The sequence below is a fragment of the Sminthopsis crassicaudata genome, chromosome 3 (genome assembly GCF_048593235.1).
Source record: "Sminthopsis crassicaudata isolate SCR6 chromosome 3, ASM4859323v1, whole genome shotgun sequence".
NCBI lineage: Eukaryota > Metazoa > Chordata > Mammalia > Dasyuromorphia > Dasyuridae > Sminthopsis > Sminthopsis crassicaudata.
The window spans coordinates 268752464-268773993 of NC_133619.1; the positions used below are offsets into that span (position 1 = coordinate 268752464).

The window sequence follows — 21530 nt, forward strand, 5'->3', positions numbered from 1 at the left end:
CCTTTGGGCATAGTTCCAAATTGTTCTCCAGAATGGCTGGATCAGTTCACAATTCCACCAACAATGCATTGGTGCCTTGGTTTTCCCACATCCCTTCCAACATTTATCAATATCTTTTCCTGACATTGTAGCTAATCTGATAGGTGTGTGGTGGTACCTCAGAGTGTTTTAATTTGCAATTCTCTAATCAAAAACTATTTAGAGCATTTTCTCATATGATTATAAATGGCTTTAATTTCTTCACTGATGAATTAGCAATTGGTGAGTGACCTGTATTCTTATAAATTTGACTCATTTCTCTAAATTTTAGAAATGCTATGTTGATTAAGCTCATCACTGCTGTACATACTATAGCTTCTTGGAGTTACAGGTGAGAGTCAAGAGACAGGTGGATACCAAGTGAATGAACAATTCTGAAAAGAGCTTAGCAAGCCGTCACACCCAACGTTTTAGTCCTCCCTGAAGACCTTATATACCCCTTTCCAGGAGTAAGAGGACCACAAATTCCATGATTCTTCTGTGAGAAACTGAAAACTTTATCCCATTAGCAAATCACTGAACCTGAGACCTACTCTGAACAGACTGTTACACACATTAACATGAATAAAGATTATTGTTAATGGAAACTGAATTGAATTGAAATTACTTGAAGTTGTGTGTGTGTGTGCGTGTGTGTGTGTGTGTGTGTGTGTGTGTGTGTGTGTGTGTGTGTGTAGGGGGGTGGTATTAACAGTATGAAGAGGAAATATTTTTTCCTGCTCTTAAAATTCTTTTTTATTATGTTTAAAATTGTGGGTAGCCATATGCCTGACCTCACAAAAGGGAGAAAAAGGGTATTCTGATTTTTATATTTTGCCTAAAGTTCAAAAACACTCGTGATTGATTTCATAGTACTGTTCAAAAGCTTTTCAAGAAAATAACCTCATGTACTTTCATAATTCCTTCCTAATAAAAATTTCAAAGCACATTGAAAATAATTGGAATTTTATTATTCCTATTTTTTATGTGAAATGATTCCAAGAAAGATATGGTAATTGGCTCAAACAAAGTGATCCAATAGTAGACAAAACAAAATTGAATGGAGATTAAATGCAATGCCCATCCTCCATATTCCAATAGGTGTTGATCATGAGTGTGGAAAATGACATACAACACTAGTATTGGTTTTGCTCTACTATAGGGAGAAATAATAACAACTAATATTTACAGAATACTTAAAAATTTTCAAAGCACATAGATTATTTCAGATAGTCCTCACAATGAGCTTTCAAGGGAAGTAGAGGCAACTTGGTAAAATGCAAAATGCTGGATTTAGCAGTTTTAAATCTTGGCACAAATACTCACTATGTGACTAAGTCATTTGACCTTTCAGGGTCTCAGTTTCTCCATCTAGTAATGAGGGGTTCCAATTAAGTGCACTTTGATAGCTCTTCAAGATCTACTTTTATGATACATCAATATGTACTATACTTACAGTTATCTTTATTATACAAATCAGGAAACTGAAACTTTTAGAGTTTAACTAGTACATAGTCTCAAAGAAAGGGAGCAGTAGAGGCACTATTTTAGGGGGTTTTGATCTCCTTATCTTCTGGGCAGTCCTCAGATTGGGATGATCTCTAAAACTAATCTGCATAAAATCTTCCATTTTCCCAAAATTGCACATTGTATTTCTCCTTTAGCAACCTGCCCTCTTTTCTGATATGAAAAGTTAACAATGCTACTTGATGGGGGGAAAAAAAGAAATGGAAGTTAAGATTCTTGGTACCCAGAAGGTTTACTATTCTTGACCCTAAATTGCATGGTTAAGAGGAAGAAGTAGAGCCTTCCAAAAAGATATAAATTTGGGGGTAAGGTCATAGAAAATGTCTGATGGTAGTCATGACATTATCTTTGAATATTTACATGAAGCCCAAATATAGAGGTACAAAATCAGAGACAGGGCCTACTGCAAGATATATATATATATATTTTTTTCATTTCCATTAAGCTGCTCAACACCCTCCCCTCTCCAAAATGATCCTTCCTATCTTCCAAGGTGTCTCAAGTCAAAGCCAAAATAGATTAAAGCATCATTTGTCAGTCTTGTTTCTGCCCCCTTCTGTGGATATACTTCCATGTCCTTTGAGGAAAAATGACAAAGAAAAACTTCTCATTTTTGCTTTGCAAGGTCTATTTTTGGTCTTTTCTGAAAAGGCCAGTCATGTTTATAAAAGGCTTTTAGTTTTTCTCATTTTTTATATTTCACTGAAAACTAGATCAAATCTTCCCTATGTATTTGTGAATATTAAAATAATCAATACCAATTTCAGGGACTTGCTTTTAAAAAAATCAGTCCAAATAATAATAATAATAATAATAATAATAATAATAACAACATGGAACTAAAATGGAGAAAAAAATTTGGGGGGGGGAGGAAGAAGGTAGGGAATGAAATAGACAAATTCATCTTATCTCAAAATGTTTTGATTATACAGTATTCTTTTTAACATATTCAGAATTTAATTGCATTCCTCCACTAGATCCCCCAAATGACCATTAAACTTTCAGAATTTCAAAAATGAAAAGGCAAAAGCCCAATAGCAAAGATACATCTGACAATTTAAAATGTGAAATAGGCTATCAAAAAAGATAAAATTTCCTAAGGAAAGAAAATAGTAATTAATAAAGGAAAGATTCAAATCTAAATAGAGACTAAAATGATTTGCCTTGGAATAATCTTATCTCATATAATCATATATGTAGAAAAAATGTTTTAGACAAACTTTTGTTGTGGTAAAGACCTGGAAACAAAGTAAATGCCCATAAATTGGAGAATAACAATGTATACATGTATACAGTTGCTTATTTGGAACCATATCAATCATGGCACAGGAAAAGCTTAGGTTCAGCAAAGGTGCTCATGTTAATATAGAAACATTTACCATTGATTTAGATTTTATAGAATTTAGAGTTAAAAGGAATTTCAGAAAACATCCAGTTCTACACTTTCTTTTTAGATGTGAGGATAACTGAGCCATACAGATTAGATAACATAGGTAGTAAGTGTCAGAGCTAGGACTGAAATCCAGCTTTTCTGAATTCCCTTACCATTTATAGTCACCTGCCAATCCTCTACCAAATGCAATAAATTCTTGTGTCAGTCTTTAATTCTATTTATAGTTTTCAAATTTACATCATGCCCAGGTTGTTTCCTAAGTTACTTACAGTAAACTTCCAAATCTACATAACTTAATTGCTTCATTTAAGCTTTTTCTTCTTATAACACTTAACAAATACTCAAATTCCTCCTTCTCCTTACATAGTCACTTAATTTTGCAGGAGAAAGTTCTGTTTATAAAAACTTAATCCATAATGCATTGAATGACATTAAAGGATCATAGGCATTTCTTGTACTAAAGGGCCCAAGGGCTTGGAGAGGGCAGAAACAGTTTCTTCTGTATCCTAGCTTGCCGTAATCCATGCATATTTGACAGTGGTAAAATAGAAGATGGTGACAACTGTGATGAGGAGAGAAGAAACTAATCAGATATCTCAGATTTTTTCCAGACTGCAGAGGTTATTTTCTCCCTCTGAGTTGGTGGTTTTTTTTTTTTGTTTTTTTTTTTTTGTTTTGTTTTAATCCCTGGACTACTGATTTCATAAAGAAAAGTCAGTGGGGAGCTTTTTTTTTTCCTCTCTTCTTTTTTAGAGATTGATTTTCATAACAAAATAGCTCATAAACACAGTTAGGGGTGATTTAACAGGCAGTCCTACAGAAAAAAAAAACAACAAAAAACAACTAGCTTATGATTATTAATCTAGCTTGGGAACACTTGACAAACTATACTTTTTACTTAGGCAGAAAGACCTTATGCTTAACCACTTTAATGAAATGGCTTTATGTAAACAGTATTATAAATAGAACAATCATCAATAAAGATCAATAAACAAAATAGACAATAAGAGATAAAATATGAGATGGTTTTACATTACTTTTCAAAGGACTTAAGTGTTGGAATGTTAATTGTGGGAAAACTTTAAGTGAAAGAGTAATACTGAATAAATCTTCCCACAAAGTGGGATCTAGACCTTGGGCTTTGGGGATTTACAAACATTTCTGGGCTCAGAAATGTATAGAGATTTATTGGGTTTACTAAAATAAATTCTAACCCAACTATCTAAGTTATCTGTGCATTTATATAGTATTATGTATAAGGGTTGTCTATGTTTCCATGTCATTTACTTAATAGACTTTACAAGTTCCATGAAGGAACAGACTGGTTCTCAGCTGAGCACTATGTGATTTAACGTCTTTTGTTCAGGTGTCCAGAATAATCTTTCAGAAATAAGCATTTTTAGCTACTACAGTGGTAACTTAAGAAGCTACTGTTTCTCTTGAACCAAAGCTTTTTTGTTGACCACTTTCCTTATAACAGAAACTCTTACCTTGGGGTTAGTAGGTGCTTAATATATGTTTATTCCCTTCTCCTCCCCTATGAAATTGAAAACACACTCACACATACATACATACATATGTATTGTTAACTGTGTCAATATAATTATATAAAATTCTTTGTAAACCTGTAAATTTTATTTAAAAGATTTTAAAACGTTATTATAAAAGAGACCCATAACACAAAAAAGGGCCAAAAATTCTGCCTCAGAAGCATTCATTAAGAAATTATCCTCTTGCTTTAATGTGGGATTCATAAAATATTCAGTTTTCATTTTTTTCTTCATAATTTTGGTACTTTCTGCCACCCACAACTAGAGAGAAAACTATGGAGACTGAATTTGTATCAAAGCATAGTATTTTCATCATTATTGTGTTTGCTTTGTATTTTTCTCTTTTTGATCTCATCATTATTATTTTTTTGCACAGAATGACAAATATGGAAATATGTTTGGAAGAATTGCACATTTAACCTATGCTGAATTGCTTGTTGTCTTGGGGAGGGGGTGGAGATACAAGACTTTACAAATATTAATGTTGAAAATTGTCTTTGCATGTATTTGGAAAAAAACAAAATATTATTAAATTTTCCTTTGGTACTTTCCATTCTAAATCTTTCAATCTTAAATGTTTCAAGTGAGTTCCAGGATAGCAGTATAGAGATATAATCACTGCGATCTACTAACAGAGTTCAAGGCTGGCAATTGGGAGCATCAAGCTCATTTTCATTTTGAGCTTTTGAGTTTGAGATGCTAATGAATGGATGAAAATGCATTTTGTTAGGGGCTTAGTATATGCTAAGGAATATGTGCTAAGGAAGGAACATTGAGATAGGGATACAGGTGATTGGTAAGGTAAGACCGAGTTTAAAGCTAGATATGTACACACTTGGTACATATCTGCAAAGAGATGATACTTATTATCTTGGAAGCAGATAAGATTGGCAAGGGGAAAAGTATAGCTAGAGCAGAGAAAGTGGCTTAGGAGACAGAAGATGTTGAACTTTCAAAGGAAACTGAGAAATTACCAAGAAGGAAAGGACGGAAACCAAGAAAGTATATTACCATAAAAGGCAAGATAGATGAAAGTATCTAGAAAGGAGAGATGATTGACAGTAGCAAAAGTGGCCAAAAAAAAAAAAAAAGCCAACCTTCTAATGTTTTACCTTTAAATGTGCATTTAATAACTATCATTATCATATTGCCTTATATAGAGAAGCCTAACCTCCTTTCTATATTTTATATTTTAAAAATAGAATTAAAACAGTCTTTTTTTTTTCCTTTTTTATATCAAGATCAAATCAAAATAAGTTTGGGCTGAGTTGAGGTAAAGTTTTAAATGAATATTGCCTCTACAAGGGTCACTATTGTTTAGAAGATATTTTTCTGAGAATAAATAAGTCATTGAATTCAAATTAATTTAATTTAATACAGGTGCTGTTATTTGAAATTTGTAATCTTTCTCCATTGATTCAATCTTTGGCTTTTAAGCCAAAAAAAGGGTGGGAGTGGGGGGTGGCTTTGGGTATGGAGAGGGAAATAATAAAGCCTTGAAATTATAGGGCTCTGATCTCTGGATTTAATTTTCTTTTTCTTCATCTCAGATCTTCAAAAGGAAAGAAAAAAAAGAATGAGAACACAAAGAACAAAATGGCAATTGACCATATTTGATGAATAGAAAGCATTTTTATGAGCATCCAGAGGAATATGAGCTAGGAATAGTCTTTTATTAATCATCAAGACACTCCCTCCTTCCTTTATCATGGCCAATAACCTACTCTATCAGGAACACAGATTCCTTTCTTGGATATCAATACAGGTCAAACTAAAATCAGAAAAGCTTTTACCTATAGAGTTTGGGCTCTCCCATTAATGACTTTATTTTCACTATTTGGAGATATTTTTATTTATCCTCCTATATTACAACTGAGACAAGTTTATTAATCTAAAAATAATCTATGATTTAAATGTTATTTTCTCATTAAAAATTCTATTCTCATGCTGTATTAGATCCAGTTAATAAAAACTTAATAACTATCTTCAAATAGTTAAGGAATTAAAATGTTGAAAGTGTTTTTGTGTTCCCAAAGTAATTCAGCCCATCACCCCCTTCTTGTCCAGTTCTAGATATAGCTTACTGTCCACTGTAGTGTCTAAACTAGACAGATGTCATGAGGGATTAACTCAACAAGCTACCCATTCAACAACATGTCAGTCTAGATTAAGTATTCTTCCATTGATGTAAAATTTGATGACCAGTCTTAATTCTGAGAAGATTGAAGATGAAATGTAGCTTCCTCTCCGCAGAGAAGAGAAGATACAAATGAAGTATATATTCTCAGAAACAATTTTTTTGCTCAACAATTTTTTGTTAAAAGGAAGGCTTCTAGGGAAGAGGATTACTAATGAGAAGTGACAATAATGTAAACAAAAAAAAGCAATAAAATAATGTAAAAATAGAAAATGAGGCTGACATGCCTCTGTTTACACAGCTAGAGAGTGTCTACATTAGGCATATTTTTGGGGGCATTCTTTACAATACAAATATTTTAACCTCTCACCTAAGAGAAAAAGACACAATGTTCCAAGGATTAGTTAAATTAGAGGTAGCAATGTGAAAGTGGATTTGAAGGACTCCAGCATCTATTAGCTATGTAACTATAGGTAAGTTATTTAACATTACCTAGGCTTGATCAAATCTTGTCTGTAAAATGGGTATAATAATACTTGGAGTATCCAGCTCATAAGGGTGATGTGAGGAACAAATAAAATGATACAGGGCATTCCCAAAGTCTTAGTATAAGTAAAGTTTTAAGCATTAATAACTTAAATTATTCACAAAATATGGAACACTTTGCAAAACCTTAAAATGCTATATAAATGTTAGTTATTATCATACTTTTATATCAATTAAGGAAATCTTAAAATTAAAAAATGATAGATGAATTGAATAGATCCTTCTTCCTCAAGGGAAAAGAGGGGTCAGTTCTTGCTTTGTCTTCAAAAGAAGGAATTTTCCATAGAGAAAGTGTTTCTTGAAACATAAAACATGCTGTGAGAAAGGAATGGAAGAAGGCACCCTAAAGATGGAGTAGAAGAAGTATGGGAATATCCAGTAAGGAAAAATGACTCAAAAATAAGAATAACTACATCCCAATTCTTCTCTGTTGAACTTTTGAAATTAAGGTATACTACTGAAAATTCTATACAGGAGTTCTATACCTATTTAGGTGATGATTTGTCTCTGTCCTTGAAAAACTGTGAATATCTTTTGGGAACTTCTGAGGCAAGTTAGTCAATCCTTGACTTTTCAGATAAGAATAGTTGACAATAAAAATTATTTTGGTCCTTTTCTAAAATTTTTCCTGCTCCTTTATTATGTTTTCCTTTCTTCATGTCAAGTCTTCTATTCATTTATGTGTGACTATAATTTTGGCTTTTAATAAATTCCTTTAAACTCTGTAAATCAATGGATCTCCTATAGTCCATTTTTCATGGGCATAATTCAACAAAAAATCATTTAATAGATTTTGCTCCCATAATTAAAGTTTGCTATTTTAGGGGCTAGAATAATTAAATTTCCCTTCCTTTACTATACATAACAATGGAAATGACTAACCAAACATTCTAGTCTTAAGAATATTGCAAATATTGCTTACATCCTTACCTCATAAGATTCTTTATTCATGTTGTATTTTTCCATCTGATAGAGTTGGTTCTTGTAGAAAATGTTGTCTTGAATGTTTGATTTCTGCCAGAGGAAAAATAAATAAACCGTAACCATTAGGAACTATTAGTTTTCATTATATCACTAATCCTTTCCCTCCAGAGAATATTTGAATTGTATTTCTTTATTTAAAACATATTTTTTGTCATGCCTTTTGTCTATAAAAGTCATTCTGATCTTCATCTTACTCCTCCTCCAAACAGAACCCTCCTTTATAACACTGAAAAACAATTAAGCAAAAACATTCTACACAATGATATATGTGACACTATACCATGTATTTGATTTAATATTATACTATGCATTTGATTGTACCTGCCCTTCTAAGAAGGGGACGTATGTTTCATTATTACTTCTCTGGCACCTGAATTTAAGTCTTTCAATTACTCAGAATTCTATTTCTTTTTAAGAATCTTTTTTGTTTACAATGTTTTAGTTATTGCTATAATTTTCTTGTTTCTCTTGTTTTTAAACAAATCTTCCCATGTTTCTCTTAAACAGCTTATAATTCTTATTGCATAATAGTATTTCATTAAATTCATGCCCTAATTTTATTAGCTTTTCCTCCATCTGTGGTTACCCATTCTGTTTCTAGTTCTTGATTACTACAAAGATTATTAAGAATATTTTGGTATAGATTAAAATTGTGCTTCTGTCTTTGCCTTTTTTGAGGCATACATCCACAATACTAAGTCAAAAGGTATGGGAAGTTTAGTCCCTTTAATTGCTTTATTCTAAACCAATTTCCAGATGGTTGGAACAGGTCACAGATCCACCAACAGTACATTAATATTATCTCTCTTTCCACAGCACCTCTAATACTGACTTCCAATCTTTTGTAGAAATTTTTTTCTTTATAGAAATTAGCTTGTCTGAAAAGATTTAAGAACATAGGGTTAGAGTTTTAGAATTGGATTTGATATTAGCAGCTTAGTCCAACCTCTGAATTTTGCAGATAATACTAACTCATATTTACATTATAGTACTTTTAGTAAAGTACTATATAAAATTTATAAAACATGCCACATACATTATCTCACTTGAGGCTCATAATAGCCATGTACAACAGATGGTATTATTCCAATTTTACAGATAAGGAAACAGGCCCAGAGAGGATAAGTGGCTTGCTTGAGATCACGCTGCCCAACCTACTACCTTCCAAGACAGCCCATTCCTTTAACAGCTATGATACAGTGTTTTTTCTTATGAGATAAATTTTGCAACTTCATTTTTTCCTAATTTTGTTAGGGTATTATAGGATATTATGAAATATATCGCAAGCTTACTTGTAAAAACTAGATGAATGTACTATCTTTTAAACCAAAAACTTGGTTCACTTTTTAAAATAAGTTTTGAAAAAAAAACGGGAAAAAAATGTAAAAAAATTAATACTGACATAGTATACAAATTTAAATTAGGACCAAAGATTATTTATTAGTTTGTGTCACTTAACCTAAAGCAAAGCACTGAAAATACTTAGATAGGCTTTAATGAGTCCCGCAAGCACAAAGGTTTGGTCCTAGCCTTACTGTTAATTTTTATTAGACCCACACATGAAAGTTTCTGCAACCTGGTGAGAATGCCCTTAAAATTTGTTTCAAGTTTAAAGGAGTGGGTATCAGACATACTCCTTAAAGTAATCCATGACACCTTGCTTAACCACATCCCCACGGAACACAGCAGTGACTAACATTGACCTATAAACAAAAGTTTGACTTAATTATAATACATTTTTCTAATTTTGCCCTCAAGTAGAAAAATCCTGATCCCTATTTAACTACTTAAAAATAGTTATTAAGTCCCCTTTAAATCTCTTCTACTCCAGCCTAAACATTCCCAAATCATCCCACTGATCCTTGTAAGGCAGATTATTTTTATTTTTACTTTTGAGGTTCTTCACTTCACTATCATTGTCCTCTGAATAAAACCCTAATTTATAGATGTTATTTCTAAAATATGGGGTCCCAAGTTGAACATTCCTCCTCCTATTGTGGTCTAAATGGCTCTTGTTCTTAAAACTATAATTTTTACTTTATGCCACCTAGGACAGCAATAGTTTTTCTGGCTATCATGCAACATTATTATGCAATTATTTTGCAAGTCCTGAGTGTTCACTAACACACTTAGGAAATTTTCAAATGACTGCTTATCTAGGAAGGCTTCCCCATCTTGGACTTATTACTTTTTTTAAAAAAATCAATTTATTTCTATTAAATTTCAGCTCATTCTTCCTAGCTCATTGTCTTTACAACCTTTTGAGATTCTGTCATCCAATCTAATCATCTCTATCAGGTTTGTTACCTAGAAATTTGATAAATACCTATCTAAATACTAATTCTAAAGTACTAATTAAAATATCAAATAGAATAGGACTAAAGACAGAATCAGCAACACTACTCCTTAATGTAGCAATTAAAATTGCTTTCTTGGAACTATATCCATCATGGTTCATGACAAATTAGAACTGAACATAATTTGTGCAAATTACTAAAAAAAGCCTTCACAACTGATTAGCATAACAGGATTTAAAGTTGGAAGAAATCTAAGAAATCATTTAGATCAAAGCCTTCATATTACACACAAGGCAACTGTGGCCAACAGATCTGTCCAAGGAGTATCACTTGGCCAATATAAGAAAATTTGTTTCCTAAATTGAAATAACTTTAAATCCATTGGGAGATTACATAGAAAAGTTATGACAAACTAAATTCAGTACCTGTAATAAACCTGGCAAAAACTCCTTTCAAAAATTCTCACCCTCTACCAAAATGTGTATGATTAGCTCTATCATCCTTTCTTTTGCTGTAATGGCTTTCCTTTTTCTGATAGGTGGTACAATAGATGGAGTGTTGGACCTGGAGTTAAAAAGGCACTAGCTCTATGACCTGGCACAGGTTCCCCATGCAGAGATCAAAGGTTCTTTCTCTACATTCATCTATGAGCAGAACTGTTTGATGAATCCCTAGGCTTTTTGAGTTAACAACTCAGAGATAGCCACTAAGCCAAAAAAGAATATAGCTCCTCTAGTTGTCTCTAAAAAATAAAAACAAAATAAAATAAAGACTTGGGGTTCACATACTTGTAGTCGGTCTTTTATCCTTTCAACTACTACAAAGGACCAAGTGGGTAGAATTCATCGTCACCATTATCCATACCCTTCAAGCGGTATTTTTTGATTCCCTCTCCTCTCTTTATTCAGAGATGCCTTCAATATTCACTTAAAATTGATTTCATCTCTTAAAAAATGTTTTAGGAGTGGGACAAGAACAAAAAATATATATGTGCCTAGAACCTTACAACATTTCTTGCTTGACGCTGTGCTAGGAGGAATGGATTGGCCACTATTTCAGCCTTATCTTTTCAAGACTTACCTTCTGATAAAGGGGGTTTCCTAGTGATATTATCAGGATAAGAAATTAAGAAATGATCCAAATATAAGAGCATTTAAAGCCTATTAAAATATAATTATGAATTTTTTTTCTCAATTTTCTAGTGAACAACAATAAGGGCACTAAAGATAAACAAATTTAAACAGGGACAGTATGTAACCTGGCTGAAGAGAACAATGTTAAAATTAAATATCTGAAATAAAAACAAATTGAAGTAAAAAGTTACTGATTATTTATGATTTAATTTGCAAAGCTAGTATTTACATATCGAACTAGGTCACCTGACAGATGTCAGAGACAAGGAATAATTTACAGGGGCATTTTTTATAACAGAAGTGAGAAATTAAAAAAATAAATTACAGAAACCTGTTTTGAATATAATACAATTGGACCAAATTGTCTAACCATCTGACCAAAGTACTTTCATAATCCAACAGTAACATCCAGCTGTCAAAATGAAATTAGCCTAGAAGTCCTTGCCCTCTAGGTGATAACTTTTATAACTAGAAAGCACAGTGGGTAAGAAATACTTGTGGTATGGAGTTAGCCATCATTCTTTATCTTCTAGTTGCCAGACTTAGAAATTCAATTACTCTTAGCAAAGTTGCAGGATACCATATAAATCCACATAAATCATCAGCATTCTTATATGTCACTAACAAAATCCAACAGTTAGAGCTACAGAGAGAAATTCCATTTAAAGTAACTGCCGATAGTATAAAATATTTAGAAATCTATCTGCCAAAGGAAAATCAGAAACTATATGAGCAAAACTACAAAACACTTTCCATACAAATTAAGTCTGATCTAACCAATTGGAAAAATATTAAATGCTCTTGGATAGGGCGAGCAAATATAATAAAAATGATAATACTACCCTAAACTAATCTATTTATTTAGTGCTATACCAGACTCCCCCCAAAAAACTATTTTAATAACCTAGAAAAAATAACAACAAAGTTCATATGGAAAAACAAAAAGTCAAGAATTTCAAGGGAATTAATGAAAAAAAAAAAATCAAATGAAGGTGGCCTAGCTGTGCCAGATCTAAAATTATATTATAAAGCAGCAGTTACCAAAACCATTTGGTATTGGCTAAGAAATAGACTAGTTGATCAATGGAATAGGTTAGGTCCAAAGGACAAAATAATCAATAGCTCTAATAACCCCAGCCTTTGGGATAAGAACTCAATGTTTGACAAAAATTGCTGGGAAAATTGGAAATTAATATGGCAGAAATTAGGCACTTAAACCATACACCAAGATCAGGTCAAAATGGGTTCATGACCTAGGCATAAAGAATGAGATTATAAATAAATTAGAGGAACATAGGATAGTTTACCTCTCAGACCTGTGGAAGAGGAAGGAATTTATGACCAAAGAAGAATTGGAAATCATTATTGATCACAAAGTAGAAAACTTTGATTATATCAAATTGAAAAGTTTTTATATCCCAGAGAAGGAACACTGGGAAATGAGTGTAAATTGTGAGCATTTTTTGTTTTTCTCCCCAGGTTATTTTTACCTTCCGAATCCAATTCTTCCTTTGCAACAACAACAACAACAACAACAAAATTCGGTTCTGCACATATATATTGTACCTAGGATATACTATAGTATGGGAATGCCTGCCATCTAGGGGAGGGGGTGAGGAAAGGAGGGGAAAATTTGGAACAGAAGGGAGTACAAGGGATAATGTTGTAAAAAATTACCTATGCATATGTACTGTTAAAAAATGTTATAATTATAAAATTAATTAAAAAAAAGTTTTTGTACAAACAAAATCAATACAGATGAGATTAGAAGGGAAATAATAAACTGGGAAAACATTTTTACAGTCAAAGGTTCAGATAAAGGCCTCATTTCCAATATATATAGAGAGTTGACTCTAATATATAAAAAATTAAGCCAATCTCCAATTGATAAATGGTCAAAGGATATGAACAGACAAATCTCAGATAAAGAAATTGAAACTATTTCTAGTCATATGAAAAGATGCTCCAAATCATTATTAATCAGAGAAATGCAAATTAAGACAACTCTGAGATACCACTACACACCTGTCAGATTGGCTAGAATGACAGGGAAAGGTAATGCAGAATGTTGGAGGGGATGTGGGAAAACAGGGACACTGATACATTATTGGTGGAACTGTGACTACATCCAGCCATTCTGGAGAGCAATTTGGAACTATGCTCAAAAAGTTATCAAACTGTGCATACTCTTTGACCCAGCAGTGTTGCTACTGGGTTTGTATCTTCTTCCTATCCTCCTCCCCTAGATGGTAGGCAGTCCAAAACATTTTAAATATGTTAAAATATAAAACATATGTCTTAATCTAAAATATTGGCTACTAAATGATAAAATTTTTACAATCTATTTATTCACTAAATCTATGATAAACTTACCTTAAAAAACTATCTATTAATTAATTAATTGTTTGTGCTATCTCTTTCTAAAGAAGAGAGCTTAATCCTATAATCAAACTAAAAATAATCAATATTAATGAATTTTCTGTTCAGTGGGTAAGTTTGGATAACATATTCTAGCATAGGGATAGAAGAAGATGACAGGTCATGAGACAAGGATTAAAGGAATAGAAGAAAAAGAAGAGATGCTTAAAGGAGAAGTTAAAAAAAAAATACAAAGAAGCTTGAATACTTTGCCTAGGGTCTAACTTTGTAAGAGGGTTATTTTTAAAACATCTTGACTTTCCTCTGAGAGTGTGATATGTGACCCAGGTTTGGATACTATTTTATCTCACATTCCAGAGATTCAGCAACACATCAGGCTAAATTAACAGCTGAAGATCAAATGTCAGCGATTTAGAAAGCATTTGTGGAAAAGGAAAAGTTCCCCCCCCCCCTCACCAATAGTAAAGAAATATATCAACTATGCCAAACTTACTCTGAGGCCTGAGAGATAGCGTTCAAGTTTCTTGTTCAGCAGGAAGTAGATAGCAAGGATGTGGCAGGCCCTATTGGACAAGACGGTGTTGATCACGTCGCTATTTTTGTACCCAAGCTTTTCAGTCATGTGAAGTACCACGCTTTGGCTCAAGTCTTCTAGGTGAATTCTATGCCAAAGGAGAAAAAAAAGAAAATTATACAGTGATTTTTAAAATCTTTCCTAAAAGGAGCCTTAGGAAGTCCATTAGTAATAAAAACAAATAGATCCACATAAATTCAAATAGCACTGGTTTACAAATGAAATATTTACTATTAAAAGTTATTTGAATATACTATTTTAGCTAACACATGCAGCTAGGTGGTACATAGAACTGAGTTCTGTTGTGAGGATCAAATGAGATAATATTTGCAAAGTTCTTAGCACAGTGTCTGTTACCTGGTAGGCTCTCAATGAAATACTTAGTATTTCTTTCCCTTCAGGATGCAGTTGAGACACCACCTTCCTCATGAAATCTTTTGTTTTCCATATACACATCTATCTATCTATCTATCTATCTATCTATCTATCTATCTATCTATCTATCTATCTCTATCTATCCTTGTTTATTCCCCCCTCAGAATGTAAATTCTGTCAAGACCAAGCATAGCATTTAGAACATAGTAATCATTTAATAAATACTTGTTATTGTCTTATGAAGAGTCATGAGTCACCCTTATGAAAGGTCATGAAGAGTTGGACATGACTGAAATATAAAATACTATTGTAAATTAATGAAAGAACATAGACAAACTGGACAATCTAGATTGTGTGGGATCGTTGGACCTGGAGTCAGAAAGATATCAGTTCAAATCTGGCTTCAGACACTGATTGATTGCCCCAGCTTTCTCAGCTGTAAAATGAAAATAATAATAGCACCTTCTTCCCAGGGCTGTTGTGAGTATTATTATTATTATTATTATTATTTATTATTATTATTATTGTTGTTGTTGTTGTTGCTGAGGCAATTTGGGTCAAGTGATTTGCCCAGAGTCATACGGCTAGGAAGTGTTAAGCGTCTGAGACCAGATTTGGATTCAGATTCCTGGAGTTGAACTCAACTCCAGGGCTGATGCTCTATCCACTGTGCCACCTAGCTGTCCCCTGTTGTGAGTATTAAATGAATAGTATTTGTAAGGCACTTTAGTACAGTGCCTGGTACAGGGTAGGCGCTACATAAATGCTATTGATGATAATGATGAGTGGTGGCATGGGATGAGCAGGTACTGATGGGTTGTGATCTCCATGCATTGTTGGAGGTAAGTTCTAAATCAATAAAATCCCAAATTCATTTGGGTAATGAATATTGTGAATTATAATAATCTATATATGAGCCTTATTTCCTTGGTAGACTATAAAGTTCATGATTACTGGGACCAAGAGCTCTATCTCTCACACTTTACTACAGTGATCTGCACATAGATTAATTATTTGTTATAGATTATTTTTATTATATTTATATTTATTATATTATTATTATTATAATCATATCTCAATTCCTTCAGCTTCCCTAGTAGTATTTCTCTCGTAGCCTTCAGATGTTCTTGTTTGATTCTGAGATGAAGGAGCTTAGTACTCCTTCTTTCTGGATTTTCTTGATTATTATTTGATCTGTTGACATTTTTAGATATTTTCTGGAGTAATGAAATTCTCGCTGATATTTCTCATGCTGCCATATTAACTAGAAGTGTTGTTTTCATTCTATCTTAAAATTAACTTCAGCTTACATTAAGTAATAGGTCCCTCACTGCAAAAGATATAACACTGCTGTGTTCTTTAATATACATGTTCTAGCCTATTCTCTATTGTTCCTATCTAGTGACCAATTTTGCTTCTGATTAAACCTCAAAGAAAAATCTAAACTAATAGCACAAAATATCTGGAACTTGTTCTTGAATCATGAGAGTAATATGTAAGAAAATTAAATGCCAAATCATATATTTTTTTTAAAAATGGAAATCAGGCTAACACAGGGAGAGAACTGCTTCTTAATTTTAGCCCTATTTACTTAACAGATGTCACGTTTAGTGGATTGATTAGACTCATTAAACAGTGATTACATTCACTTAATGACTCATTCCATTTTCACTAATTTTCCCTTCCTTTAACAAAAAACATACCTATATGCTATATAGTATTACAAAGTGAAGGAGCCATAGACTCTTGGTTTTGCTTTTAGAAGAATCTGTTTCTGTTTTGTTCTTTTGGTACCTGAGTAGGACTGTCAGGTGTCAGAAAACAGTAAGCAATCTATTTCAAGATTCCTTCTGAAATCTTTCTGTCATCATTTAAAGTATTTCTTATATACTAGAACTTTGGGCAATGATTGAATGGAGCCACCACATATTTACCTGAAATAATCTGAAATACAAACAGTACCAAAAATAAAATTCTCAGACTTATAAAATAAAATTCTCATTTAAAAATTCTCATTTAAAAATTCTCATTTAACATAAAGAAGATCCAACTCACTTCCAGTTGATCAATGATGGACAGAGGTAGCTACACCCAGAGAAGAAACACTGGGAAGTGAATGTAAATTGTTAGCACTAATATCTGTCTGCCCAGGTTGCATGTACCTTCGGATTCTAATGTTTATTGTGCAACAAGAAAATGATATTCACACACATGTATTGTATCTAGACTATATTGTAACACATGTAAAATGTATGGTATTGCCTGTCGTCGGGGGGAGGGAATAGAGGGAGGGGGGGTAATTTGGAAAAATGAATACAAGGGATAATATTATAAAATATATATATATATATATATATAATAAAAAAAAAAAAAGATCAAAAAAAAAATTCTCATTTAAAATAAAGTTCTCAGACTTAGTAGACCTGAAAAATCATGATTTGTATATCTGTTACTTTCTACTGGGACCTCTTCTACAATGAAGAGCCTTCTAATTCTAGCCAATAACTGTTTTGTTTAAGAATTTCAAAAGGCTAATATTGTAATTCTGTATCTCTCCAAAGTGGAGAGACACCCATCTTCCTTTTGACTGTATCTATTTTCTCCCTATTCCTCCTTCCCTCTGTATTTCTCTCCTCATATTTTTTCTATTTAAGCAACATTTCCATCTCAATCATCTAATATTGGTCAATTGCCCAGCCTGCTGTCATGTCAAGCATGGAAGTATTTGAGATGAGTTCTAGTCTTGGCAGGACAAATTCCTTTTACTTAAGCTTTAGAATAATGTTGGCCATCTACTTAGTATTTACATAAGAAAGGCAAAAATCTGAGTCAGCTGAGAAGAAAAGAATGTGAATTTGCACTCACTTTACCCTCAGTACTTTTTCAGGTGGAATAAATTAATATACTGCATGTAAGAACCAGTGAGTCTTTAATACTTACTTGCAAGATTGAATGAAAAAAAATTCCTCCCCTTTAGAAAGCAAACCGAGTAATGCCTCTTATCTCTGGGAGCAAATATTACCACAGCTTTCCTTATCTCATCCATCTACCCATCCAAACATTTTTGTATCATTAAGAACAGGCTAAAATGAAGAACAACAACCCAGGAGAAGAAAGGTCAAAAAAGGGCTGACTGGATGAGTTTATACATTTTGTTGAAGACATGAGAATTTGAGGACTGATGGGAGTATGAGAGTCTTAGTCATTTTTTAAAATAATGGCATGAGCCCTATTGGCTGGTTTCCCAAGTCACTGTCCAATCACCAGCAGCATAGGCTTCCCAAAGGACTAGACTCCACTTATTTTATATGAGAGGACTCTGACCTCATGCAATTAATAATGAAGATGGCAAAAAAGTGGTATGTTGGACAGAATTTAAAAGTCTAAATTCTGTTCAAATTCTGCCTCAATTAGGTATGTAACTTTGAGACAAGTCATTTAATTCAGCTGTAAAATGTTGGACTTAATGATTTTTAAAGACCCTTTCAGCTCTAAATCTCTGTTCCTAGTTTTTAAATGCTAGAGATACAAACACAAAGATGAATTAGTCCTTACATTCAAGGACCTTGGATTTTTATTAAGTACAAACAAGATAAATGATAAATTTAGGGGATGAAAGTACTACTTGCTGGGGGAAGGGGGGAAAATCAAAAAAGGCCTCATGCAGAAATAAACTTTTATGGAAAGTAGTTATGAGGTATGAGGAAAATCCACTGCTCCATACTAACAGTTATCACTTCAGTGAAATTCCCAATAGTCCCTCCCCTACTGGGTGTTAGGACAATAAACTATTCATTCCTATGAACCAAATAGAAGTGGAGATTTTTTTCTCAGCATTCACTCATGATATTCATTACGACTATTTCCTATCTCAAAACTTTCCTGGTAAGTCTATTTTCTGTCACCTACTTTCTTCGGCTTTGACTCTAAGAACATCATACCTCTCAGCTCTCCAACCCATCCTTCATTTTTCAGCTTTTTTTTTAATGTGTTGTCTTTTCCCAATATACTGTAAGCAACTTGAGGGCAGGGACTACTTTTTCTTTTTTCCCCCCTAGCACAATGCCTAGAACATAATAGGCGTTTATTAAATGTTTATTTGATTGAATTGAATCTTATAGCATGTTCCAAAGTGGTCTTACATATGAATCCTATCTCATTAGAGATTTATATTTACTGAAGTACCTGTTTGGATATGTAATGTTATATGGAGTTTTCCCAGGACAATTCTCATTAAGCCAACGATTTGCCAGAGCTTGCTGAATGTTTGGTCTTTTTGCAGGATCTGGTTCTAGTAGAGACCGCAGGAAATTTGTGGCTGCTGTGAAAACAACAGAAAAAGAAAATATCAATATCATAGACTTTTCAATTCCTGAGAAACTCTGGAACTCTTACCTTGTTTTGACTAGTAATTTCTAATCATCTTCTACTTAACTCCAAGGGAAACATTTGGGAATTTCTGCTGAGATGTTTCTAAGTACTTATATTTCTGGACAGAGATAGCTCTAAAGACACTTTATGAAGTTCAGCTGAATTTTACAGGTAATCCTAGCTTGGGGCACAGTCAGTGGACTATCTCTGCTGGCTAGAAATGGTTTAAATCAATACTGTGTTTTTTTTAGGAAAATGCTATCACCTTGCAATAAAAAAACCAAAAACAAAAACAAACAAACAAAAACCTTGTGAATAGCTATTCCATCTATCTAAATAGATGCTCTGTTTCTGAGTGTATATTAACCTCTGTAACTAGTCTCACTGAAATTCCTTATCTGGAAAAGACAGCGCATTGTTCTAAATTGCAATTCTTTGAGCCTAAATAAATGTCTTTATTTATTGATTACCTTGTTGGTTTAATTTGCAAAAAAACAACAACAACAACAACAACAACAACAAAAAAAAAAAAAAAAAAAAAAAAAAAAAAAAAAAAAAAAAAAAAAAAAAAACTTGATAGGCTCAGTAGAATAATTGCTGGGCAATTACAGTAGGTAAATTTTTTTGGTCTCTCCTTTCCACCTCTTAATCCTTCTAATCTCCCCACATACACACACAAAGAAAATTCAACTGACTACAAGTATGTATCTTTGGGAAATGAGAGCTAGCAGGATCCTCAAAAGTTCATTTCTTCCTATTCCCTTTGTCTTCCTGGGTAGTGTGAATTTGCAGTCTTGTTTTTATGTGAGGCATTTGAAATGTAGAGAAAAAATAGATCTCTCCACAGGCATGAAGACAGTCACTAGCATTATGAGAATCAGAACCAATAAGTCTTGGGGCAACATTTCTTTTCATTATGGCATTTCTTCTTTGTATCCAATAGAAAAATAGAAAATATTCAACATAATTACAAAAAAAAAAATTAAGAGAAACAAGCAGAGTAGAAACTTTTCCCTCAACATAGTCTTTTAAACCCATGAAAAAATATCAATAGGGCAAAAAAGCAGGTCTAAGATATACTACCACATAATCCTGTTTAACTCACAAATCATAGAGGATAGCTAAAAACTGTTGCTTGGGATTGGTTTTGTTGTTGTTGTTAATAAACTCCCTTTCGGCAGCACACATTTTCATTAAATTCAAAAAGTGATTATTACAATATTTGAATACAAATAATTTAAGTTGGGACATGAAAGAGAAAGGGCAAGTCTAAAAGATACTGTCTTTGGGGCAACTAGGTGGCGCAGTAGATAGAGCACCAGCCCTCAAGTCAGAGGACCTCAGTTCAAATTTGATCTCACTTAACACTTCCTAGGCAAATCATTTAACCCCAATTACCTCATAATAATAATAATAATAATAAATATATATAATGTCTTCTTATTAGTAAAATTTTAAAGTATAATTCAGAACATTATATCAAGATCCATAGAATAAATTTAAAACCCAGTTATGTAGGCAAAAGGTTTTTGCAACTAAAACATTATCTTAAGAGGATAGCAATCTAAATTTTATTTCTTAAATCTTCTAAATCAATGGTTCCCAAACTGGAGTATATGTACCCTTACATGGTACAAGAAGCTTGTCAAGGGACATGGGAAAATTTGGTAGAACTACATTATTCTATTGAAATAAAACATCAATACTGAAATAGGCTAAAAGTAGTAGTGTTAATAGGACGGGAGAGACCTGTAATGGATTGGAGAGACAACATTGAAGAAATGGGAATGAAATGAGAAATGGAGGAAGCTTGATAGTGTATGTGAAAATTTTAAAAGAGAGCAGTTGAAAAAGTAAATCTTAATAATCAAAATCAAATGGTATGATTTAAGCATGAAGTTCTTTTCATACTTGGCTAGGAAAAAAAAAAATCAATGATAACACCGTAAGGACAAGTATTGATCCTCATAATAACCAGAAGCTCTAAATTGATTTCCAATCAGCAAAATTACAAAATTGTTAATGTTTCCTAAGAAAAACACATGCCATTCTTATTGAATATACTCATAAAGTTTTAATTCCATTTGCAACAACTTATTTTTATGAATCAAGACTCACAGCTCTGTTCTCAATCAAATCCAAAGCAAAATATAACCAATGCTCAGCAAAATGTTCAGGTATCTCTTTCAAAAATAAAATAAAGTGGCAAGTGGTTGGCAAGAAGTAAAATCAAATTTCATTACTTT

General features: G+C 32.7%; 1 protein-coding gene across 1 annotated transcript in view; it reads right to left on the reverse strand.

Moving 5' to 3' along the window:
• Window positions 1-21530, reverse strand: part of HUNK (hormonally up-regulated Neu-associated kinase) — a 131320-nt gene that overhangs the window by 8248 nt on the left and 101542 nt on the right. Inside the window, exons 6-8 of the mRNA XM_074300784.1 lie at window positions 19099-19234; window positions 14458-14626; window positions 8102-8185 (exon numbers count right to left, since the gene is read on the reverse strand). Of these exons, the coding sequence (XP_074156885.1) occupies window positions 8102-8185; window positions 14458-14626; window positions 19099-19234 (389 nt within the window). The remainder of the gene's footprint in view (window positions 1-8101; window positions 8186-14457; window positions 14627-19098; window positions 19235-21530) is intronic.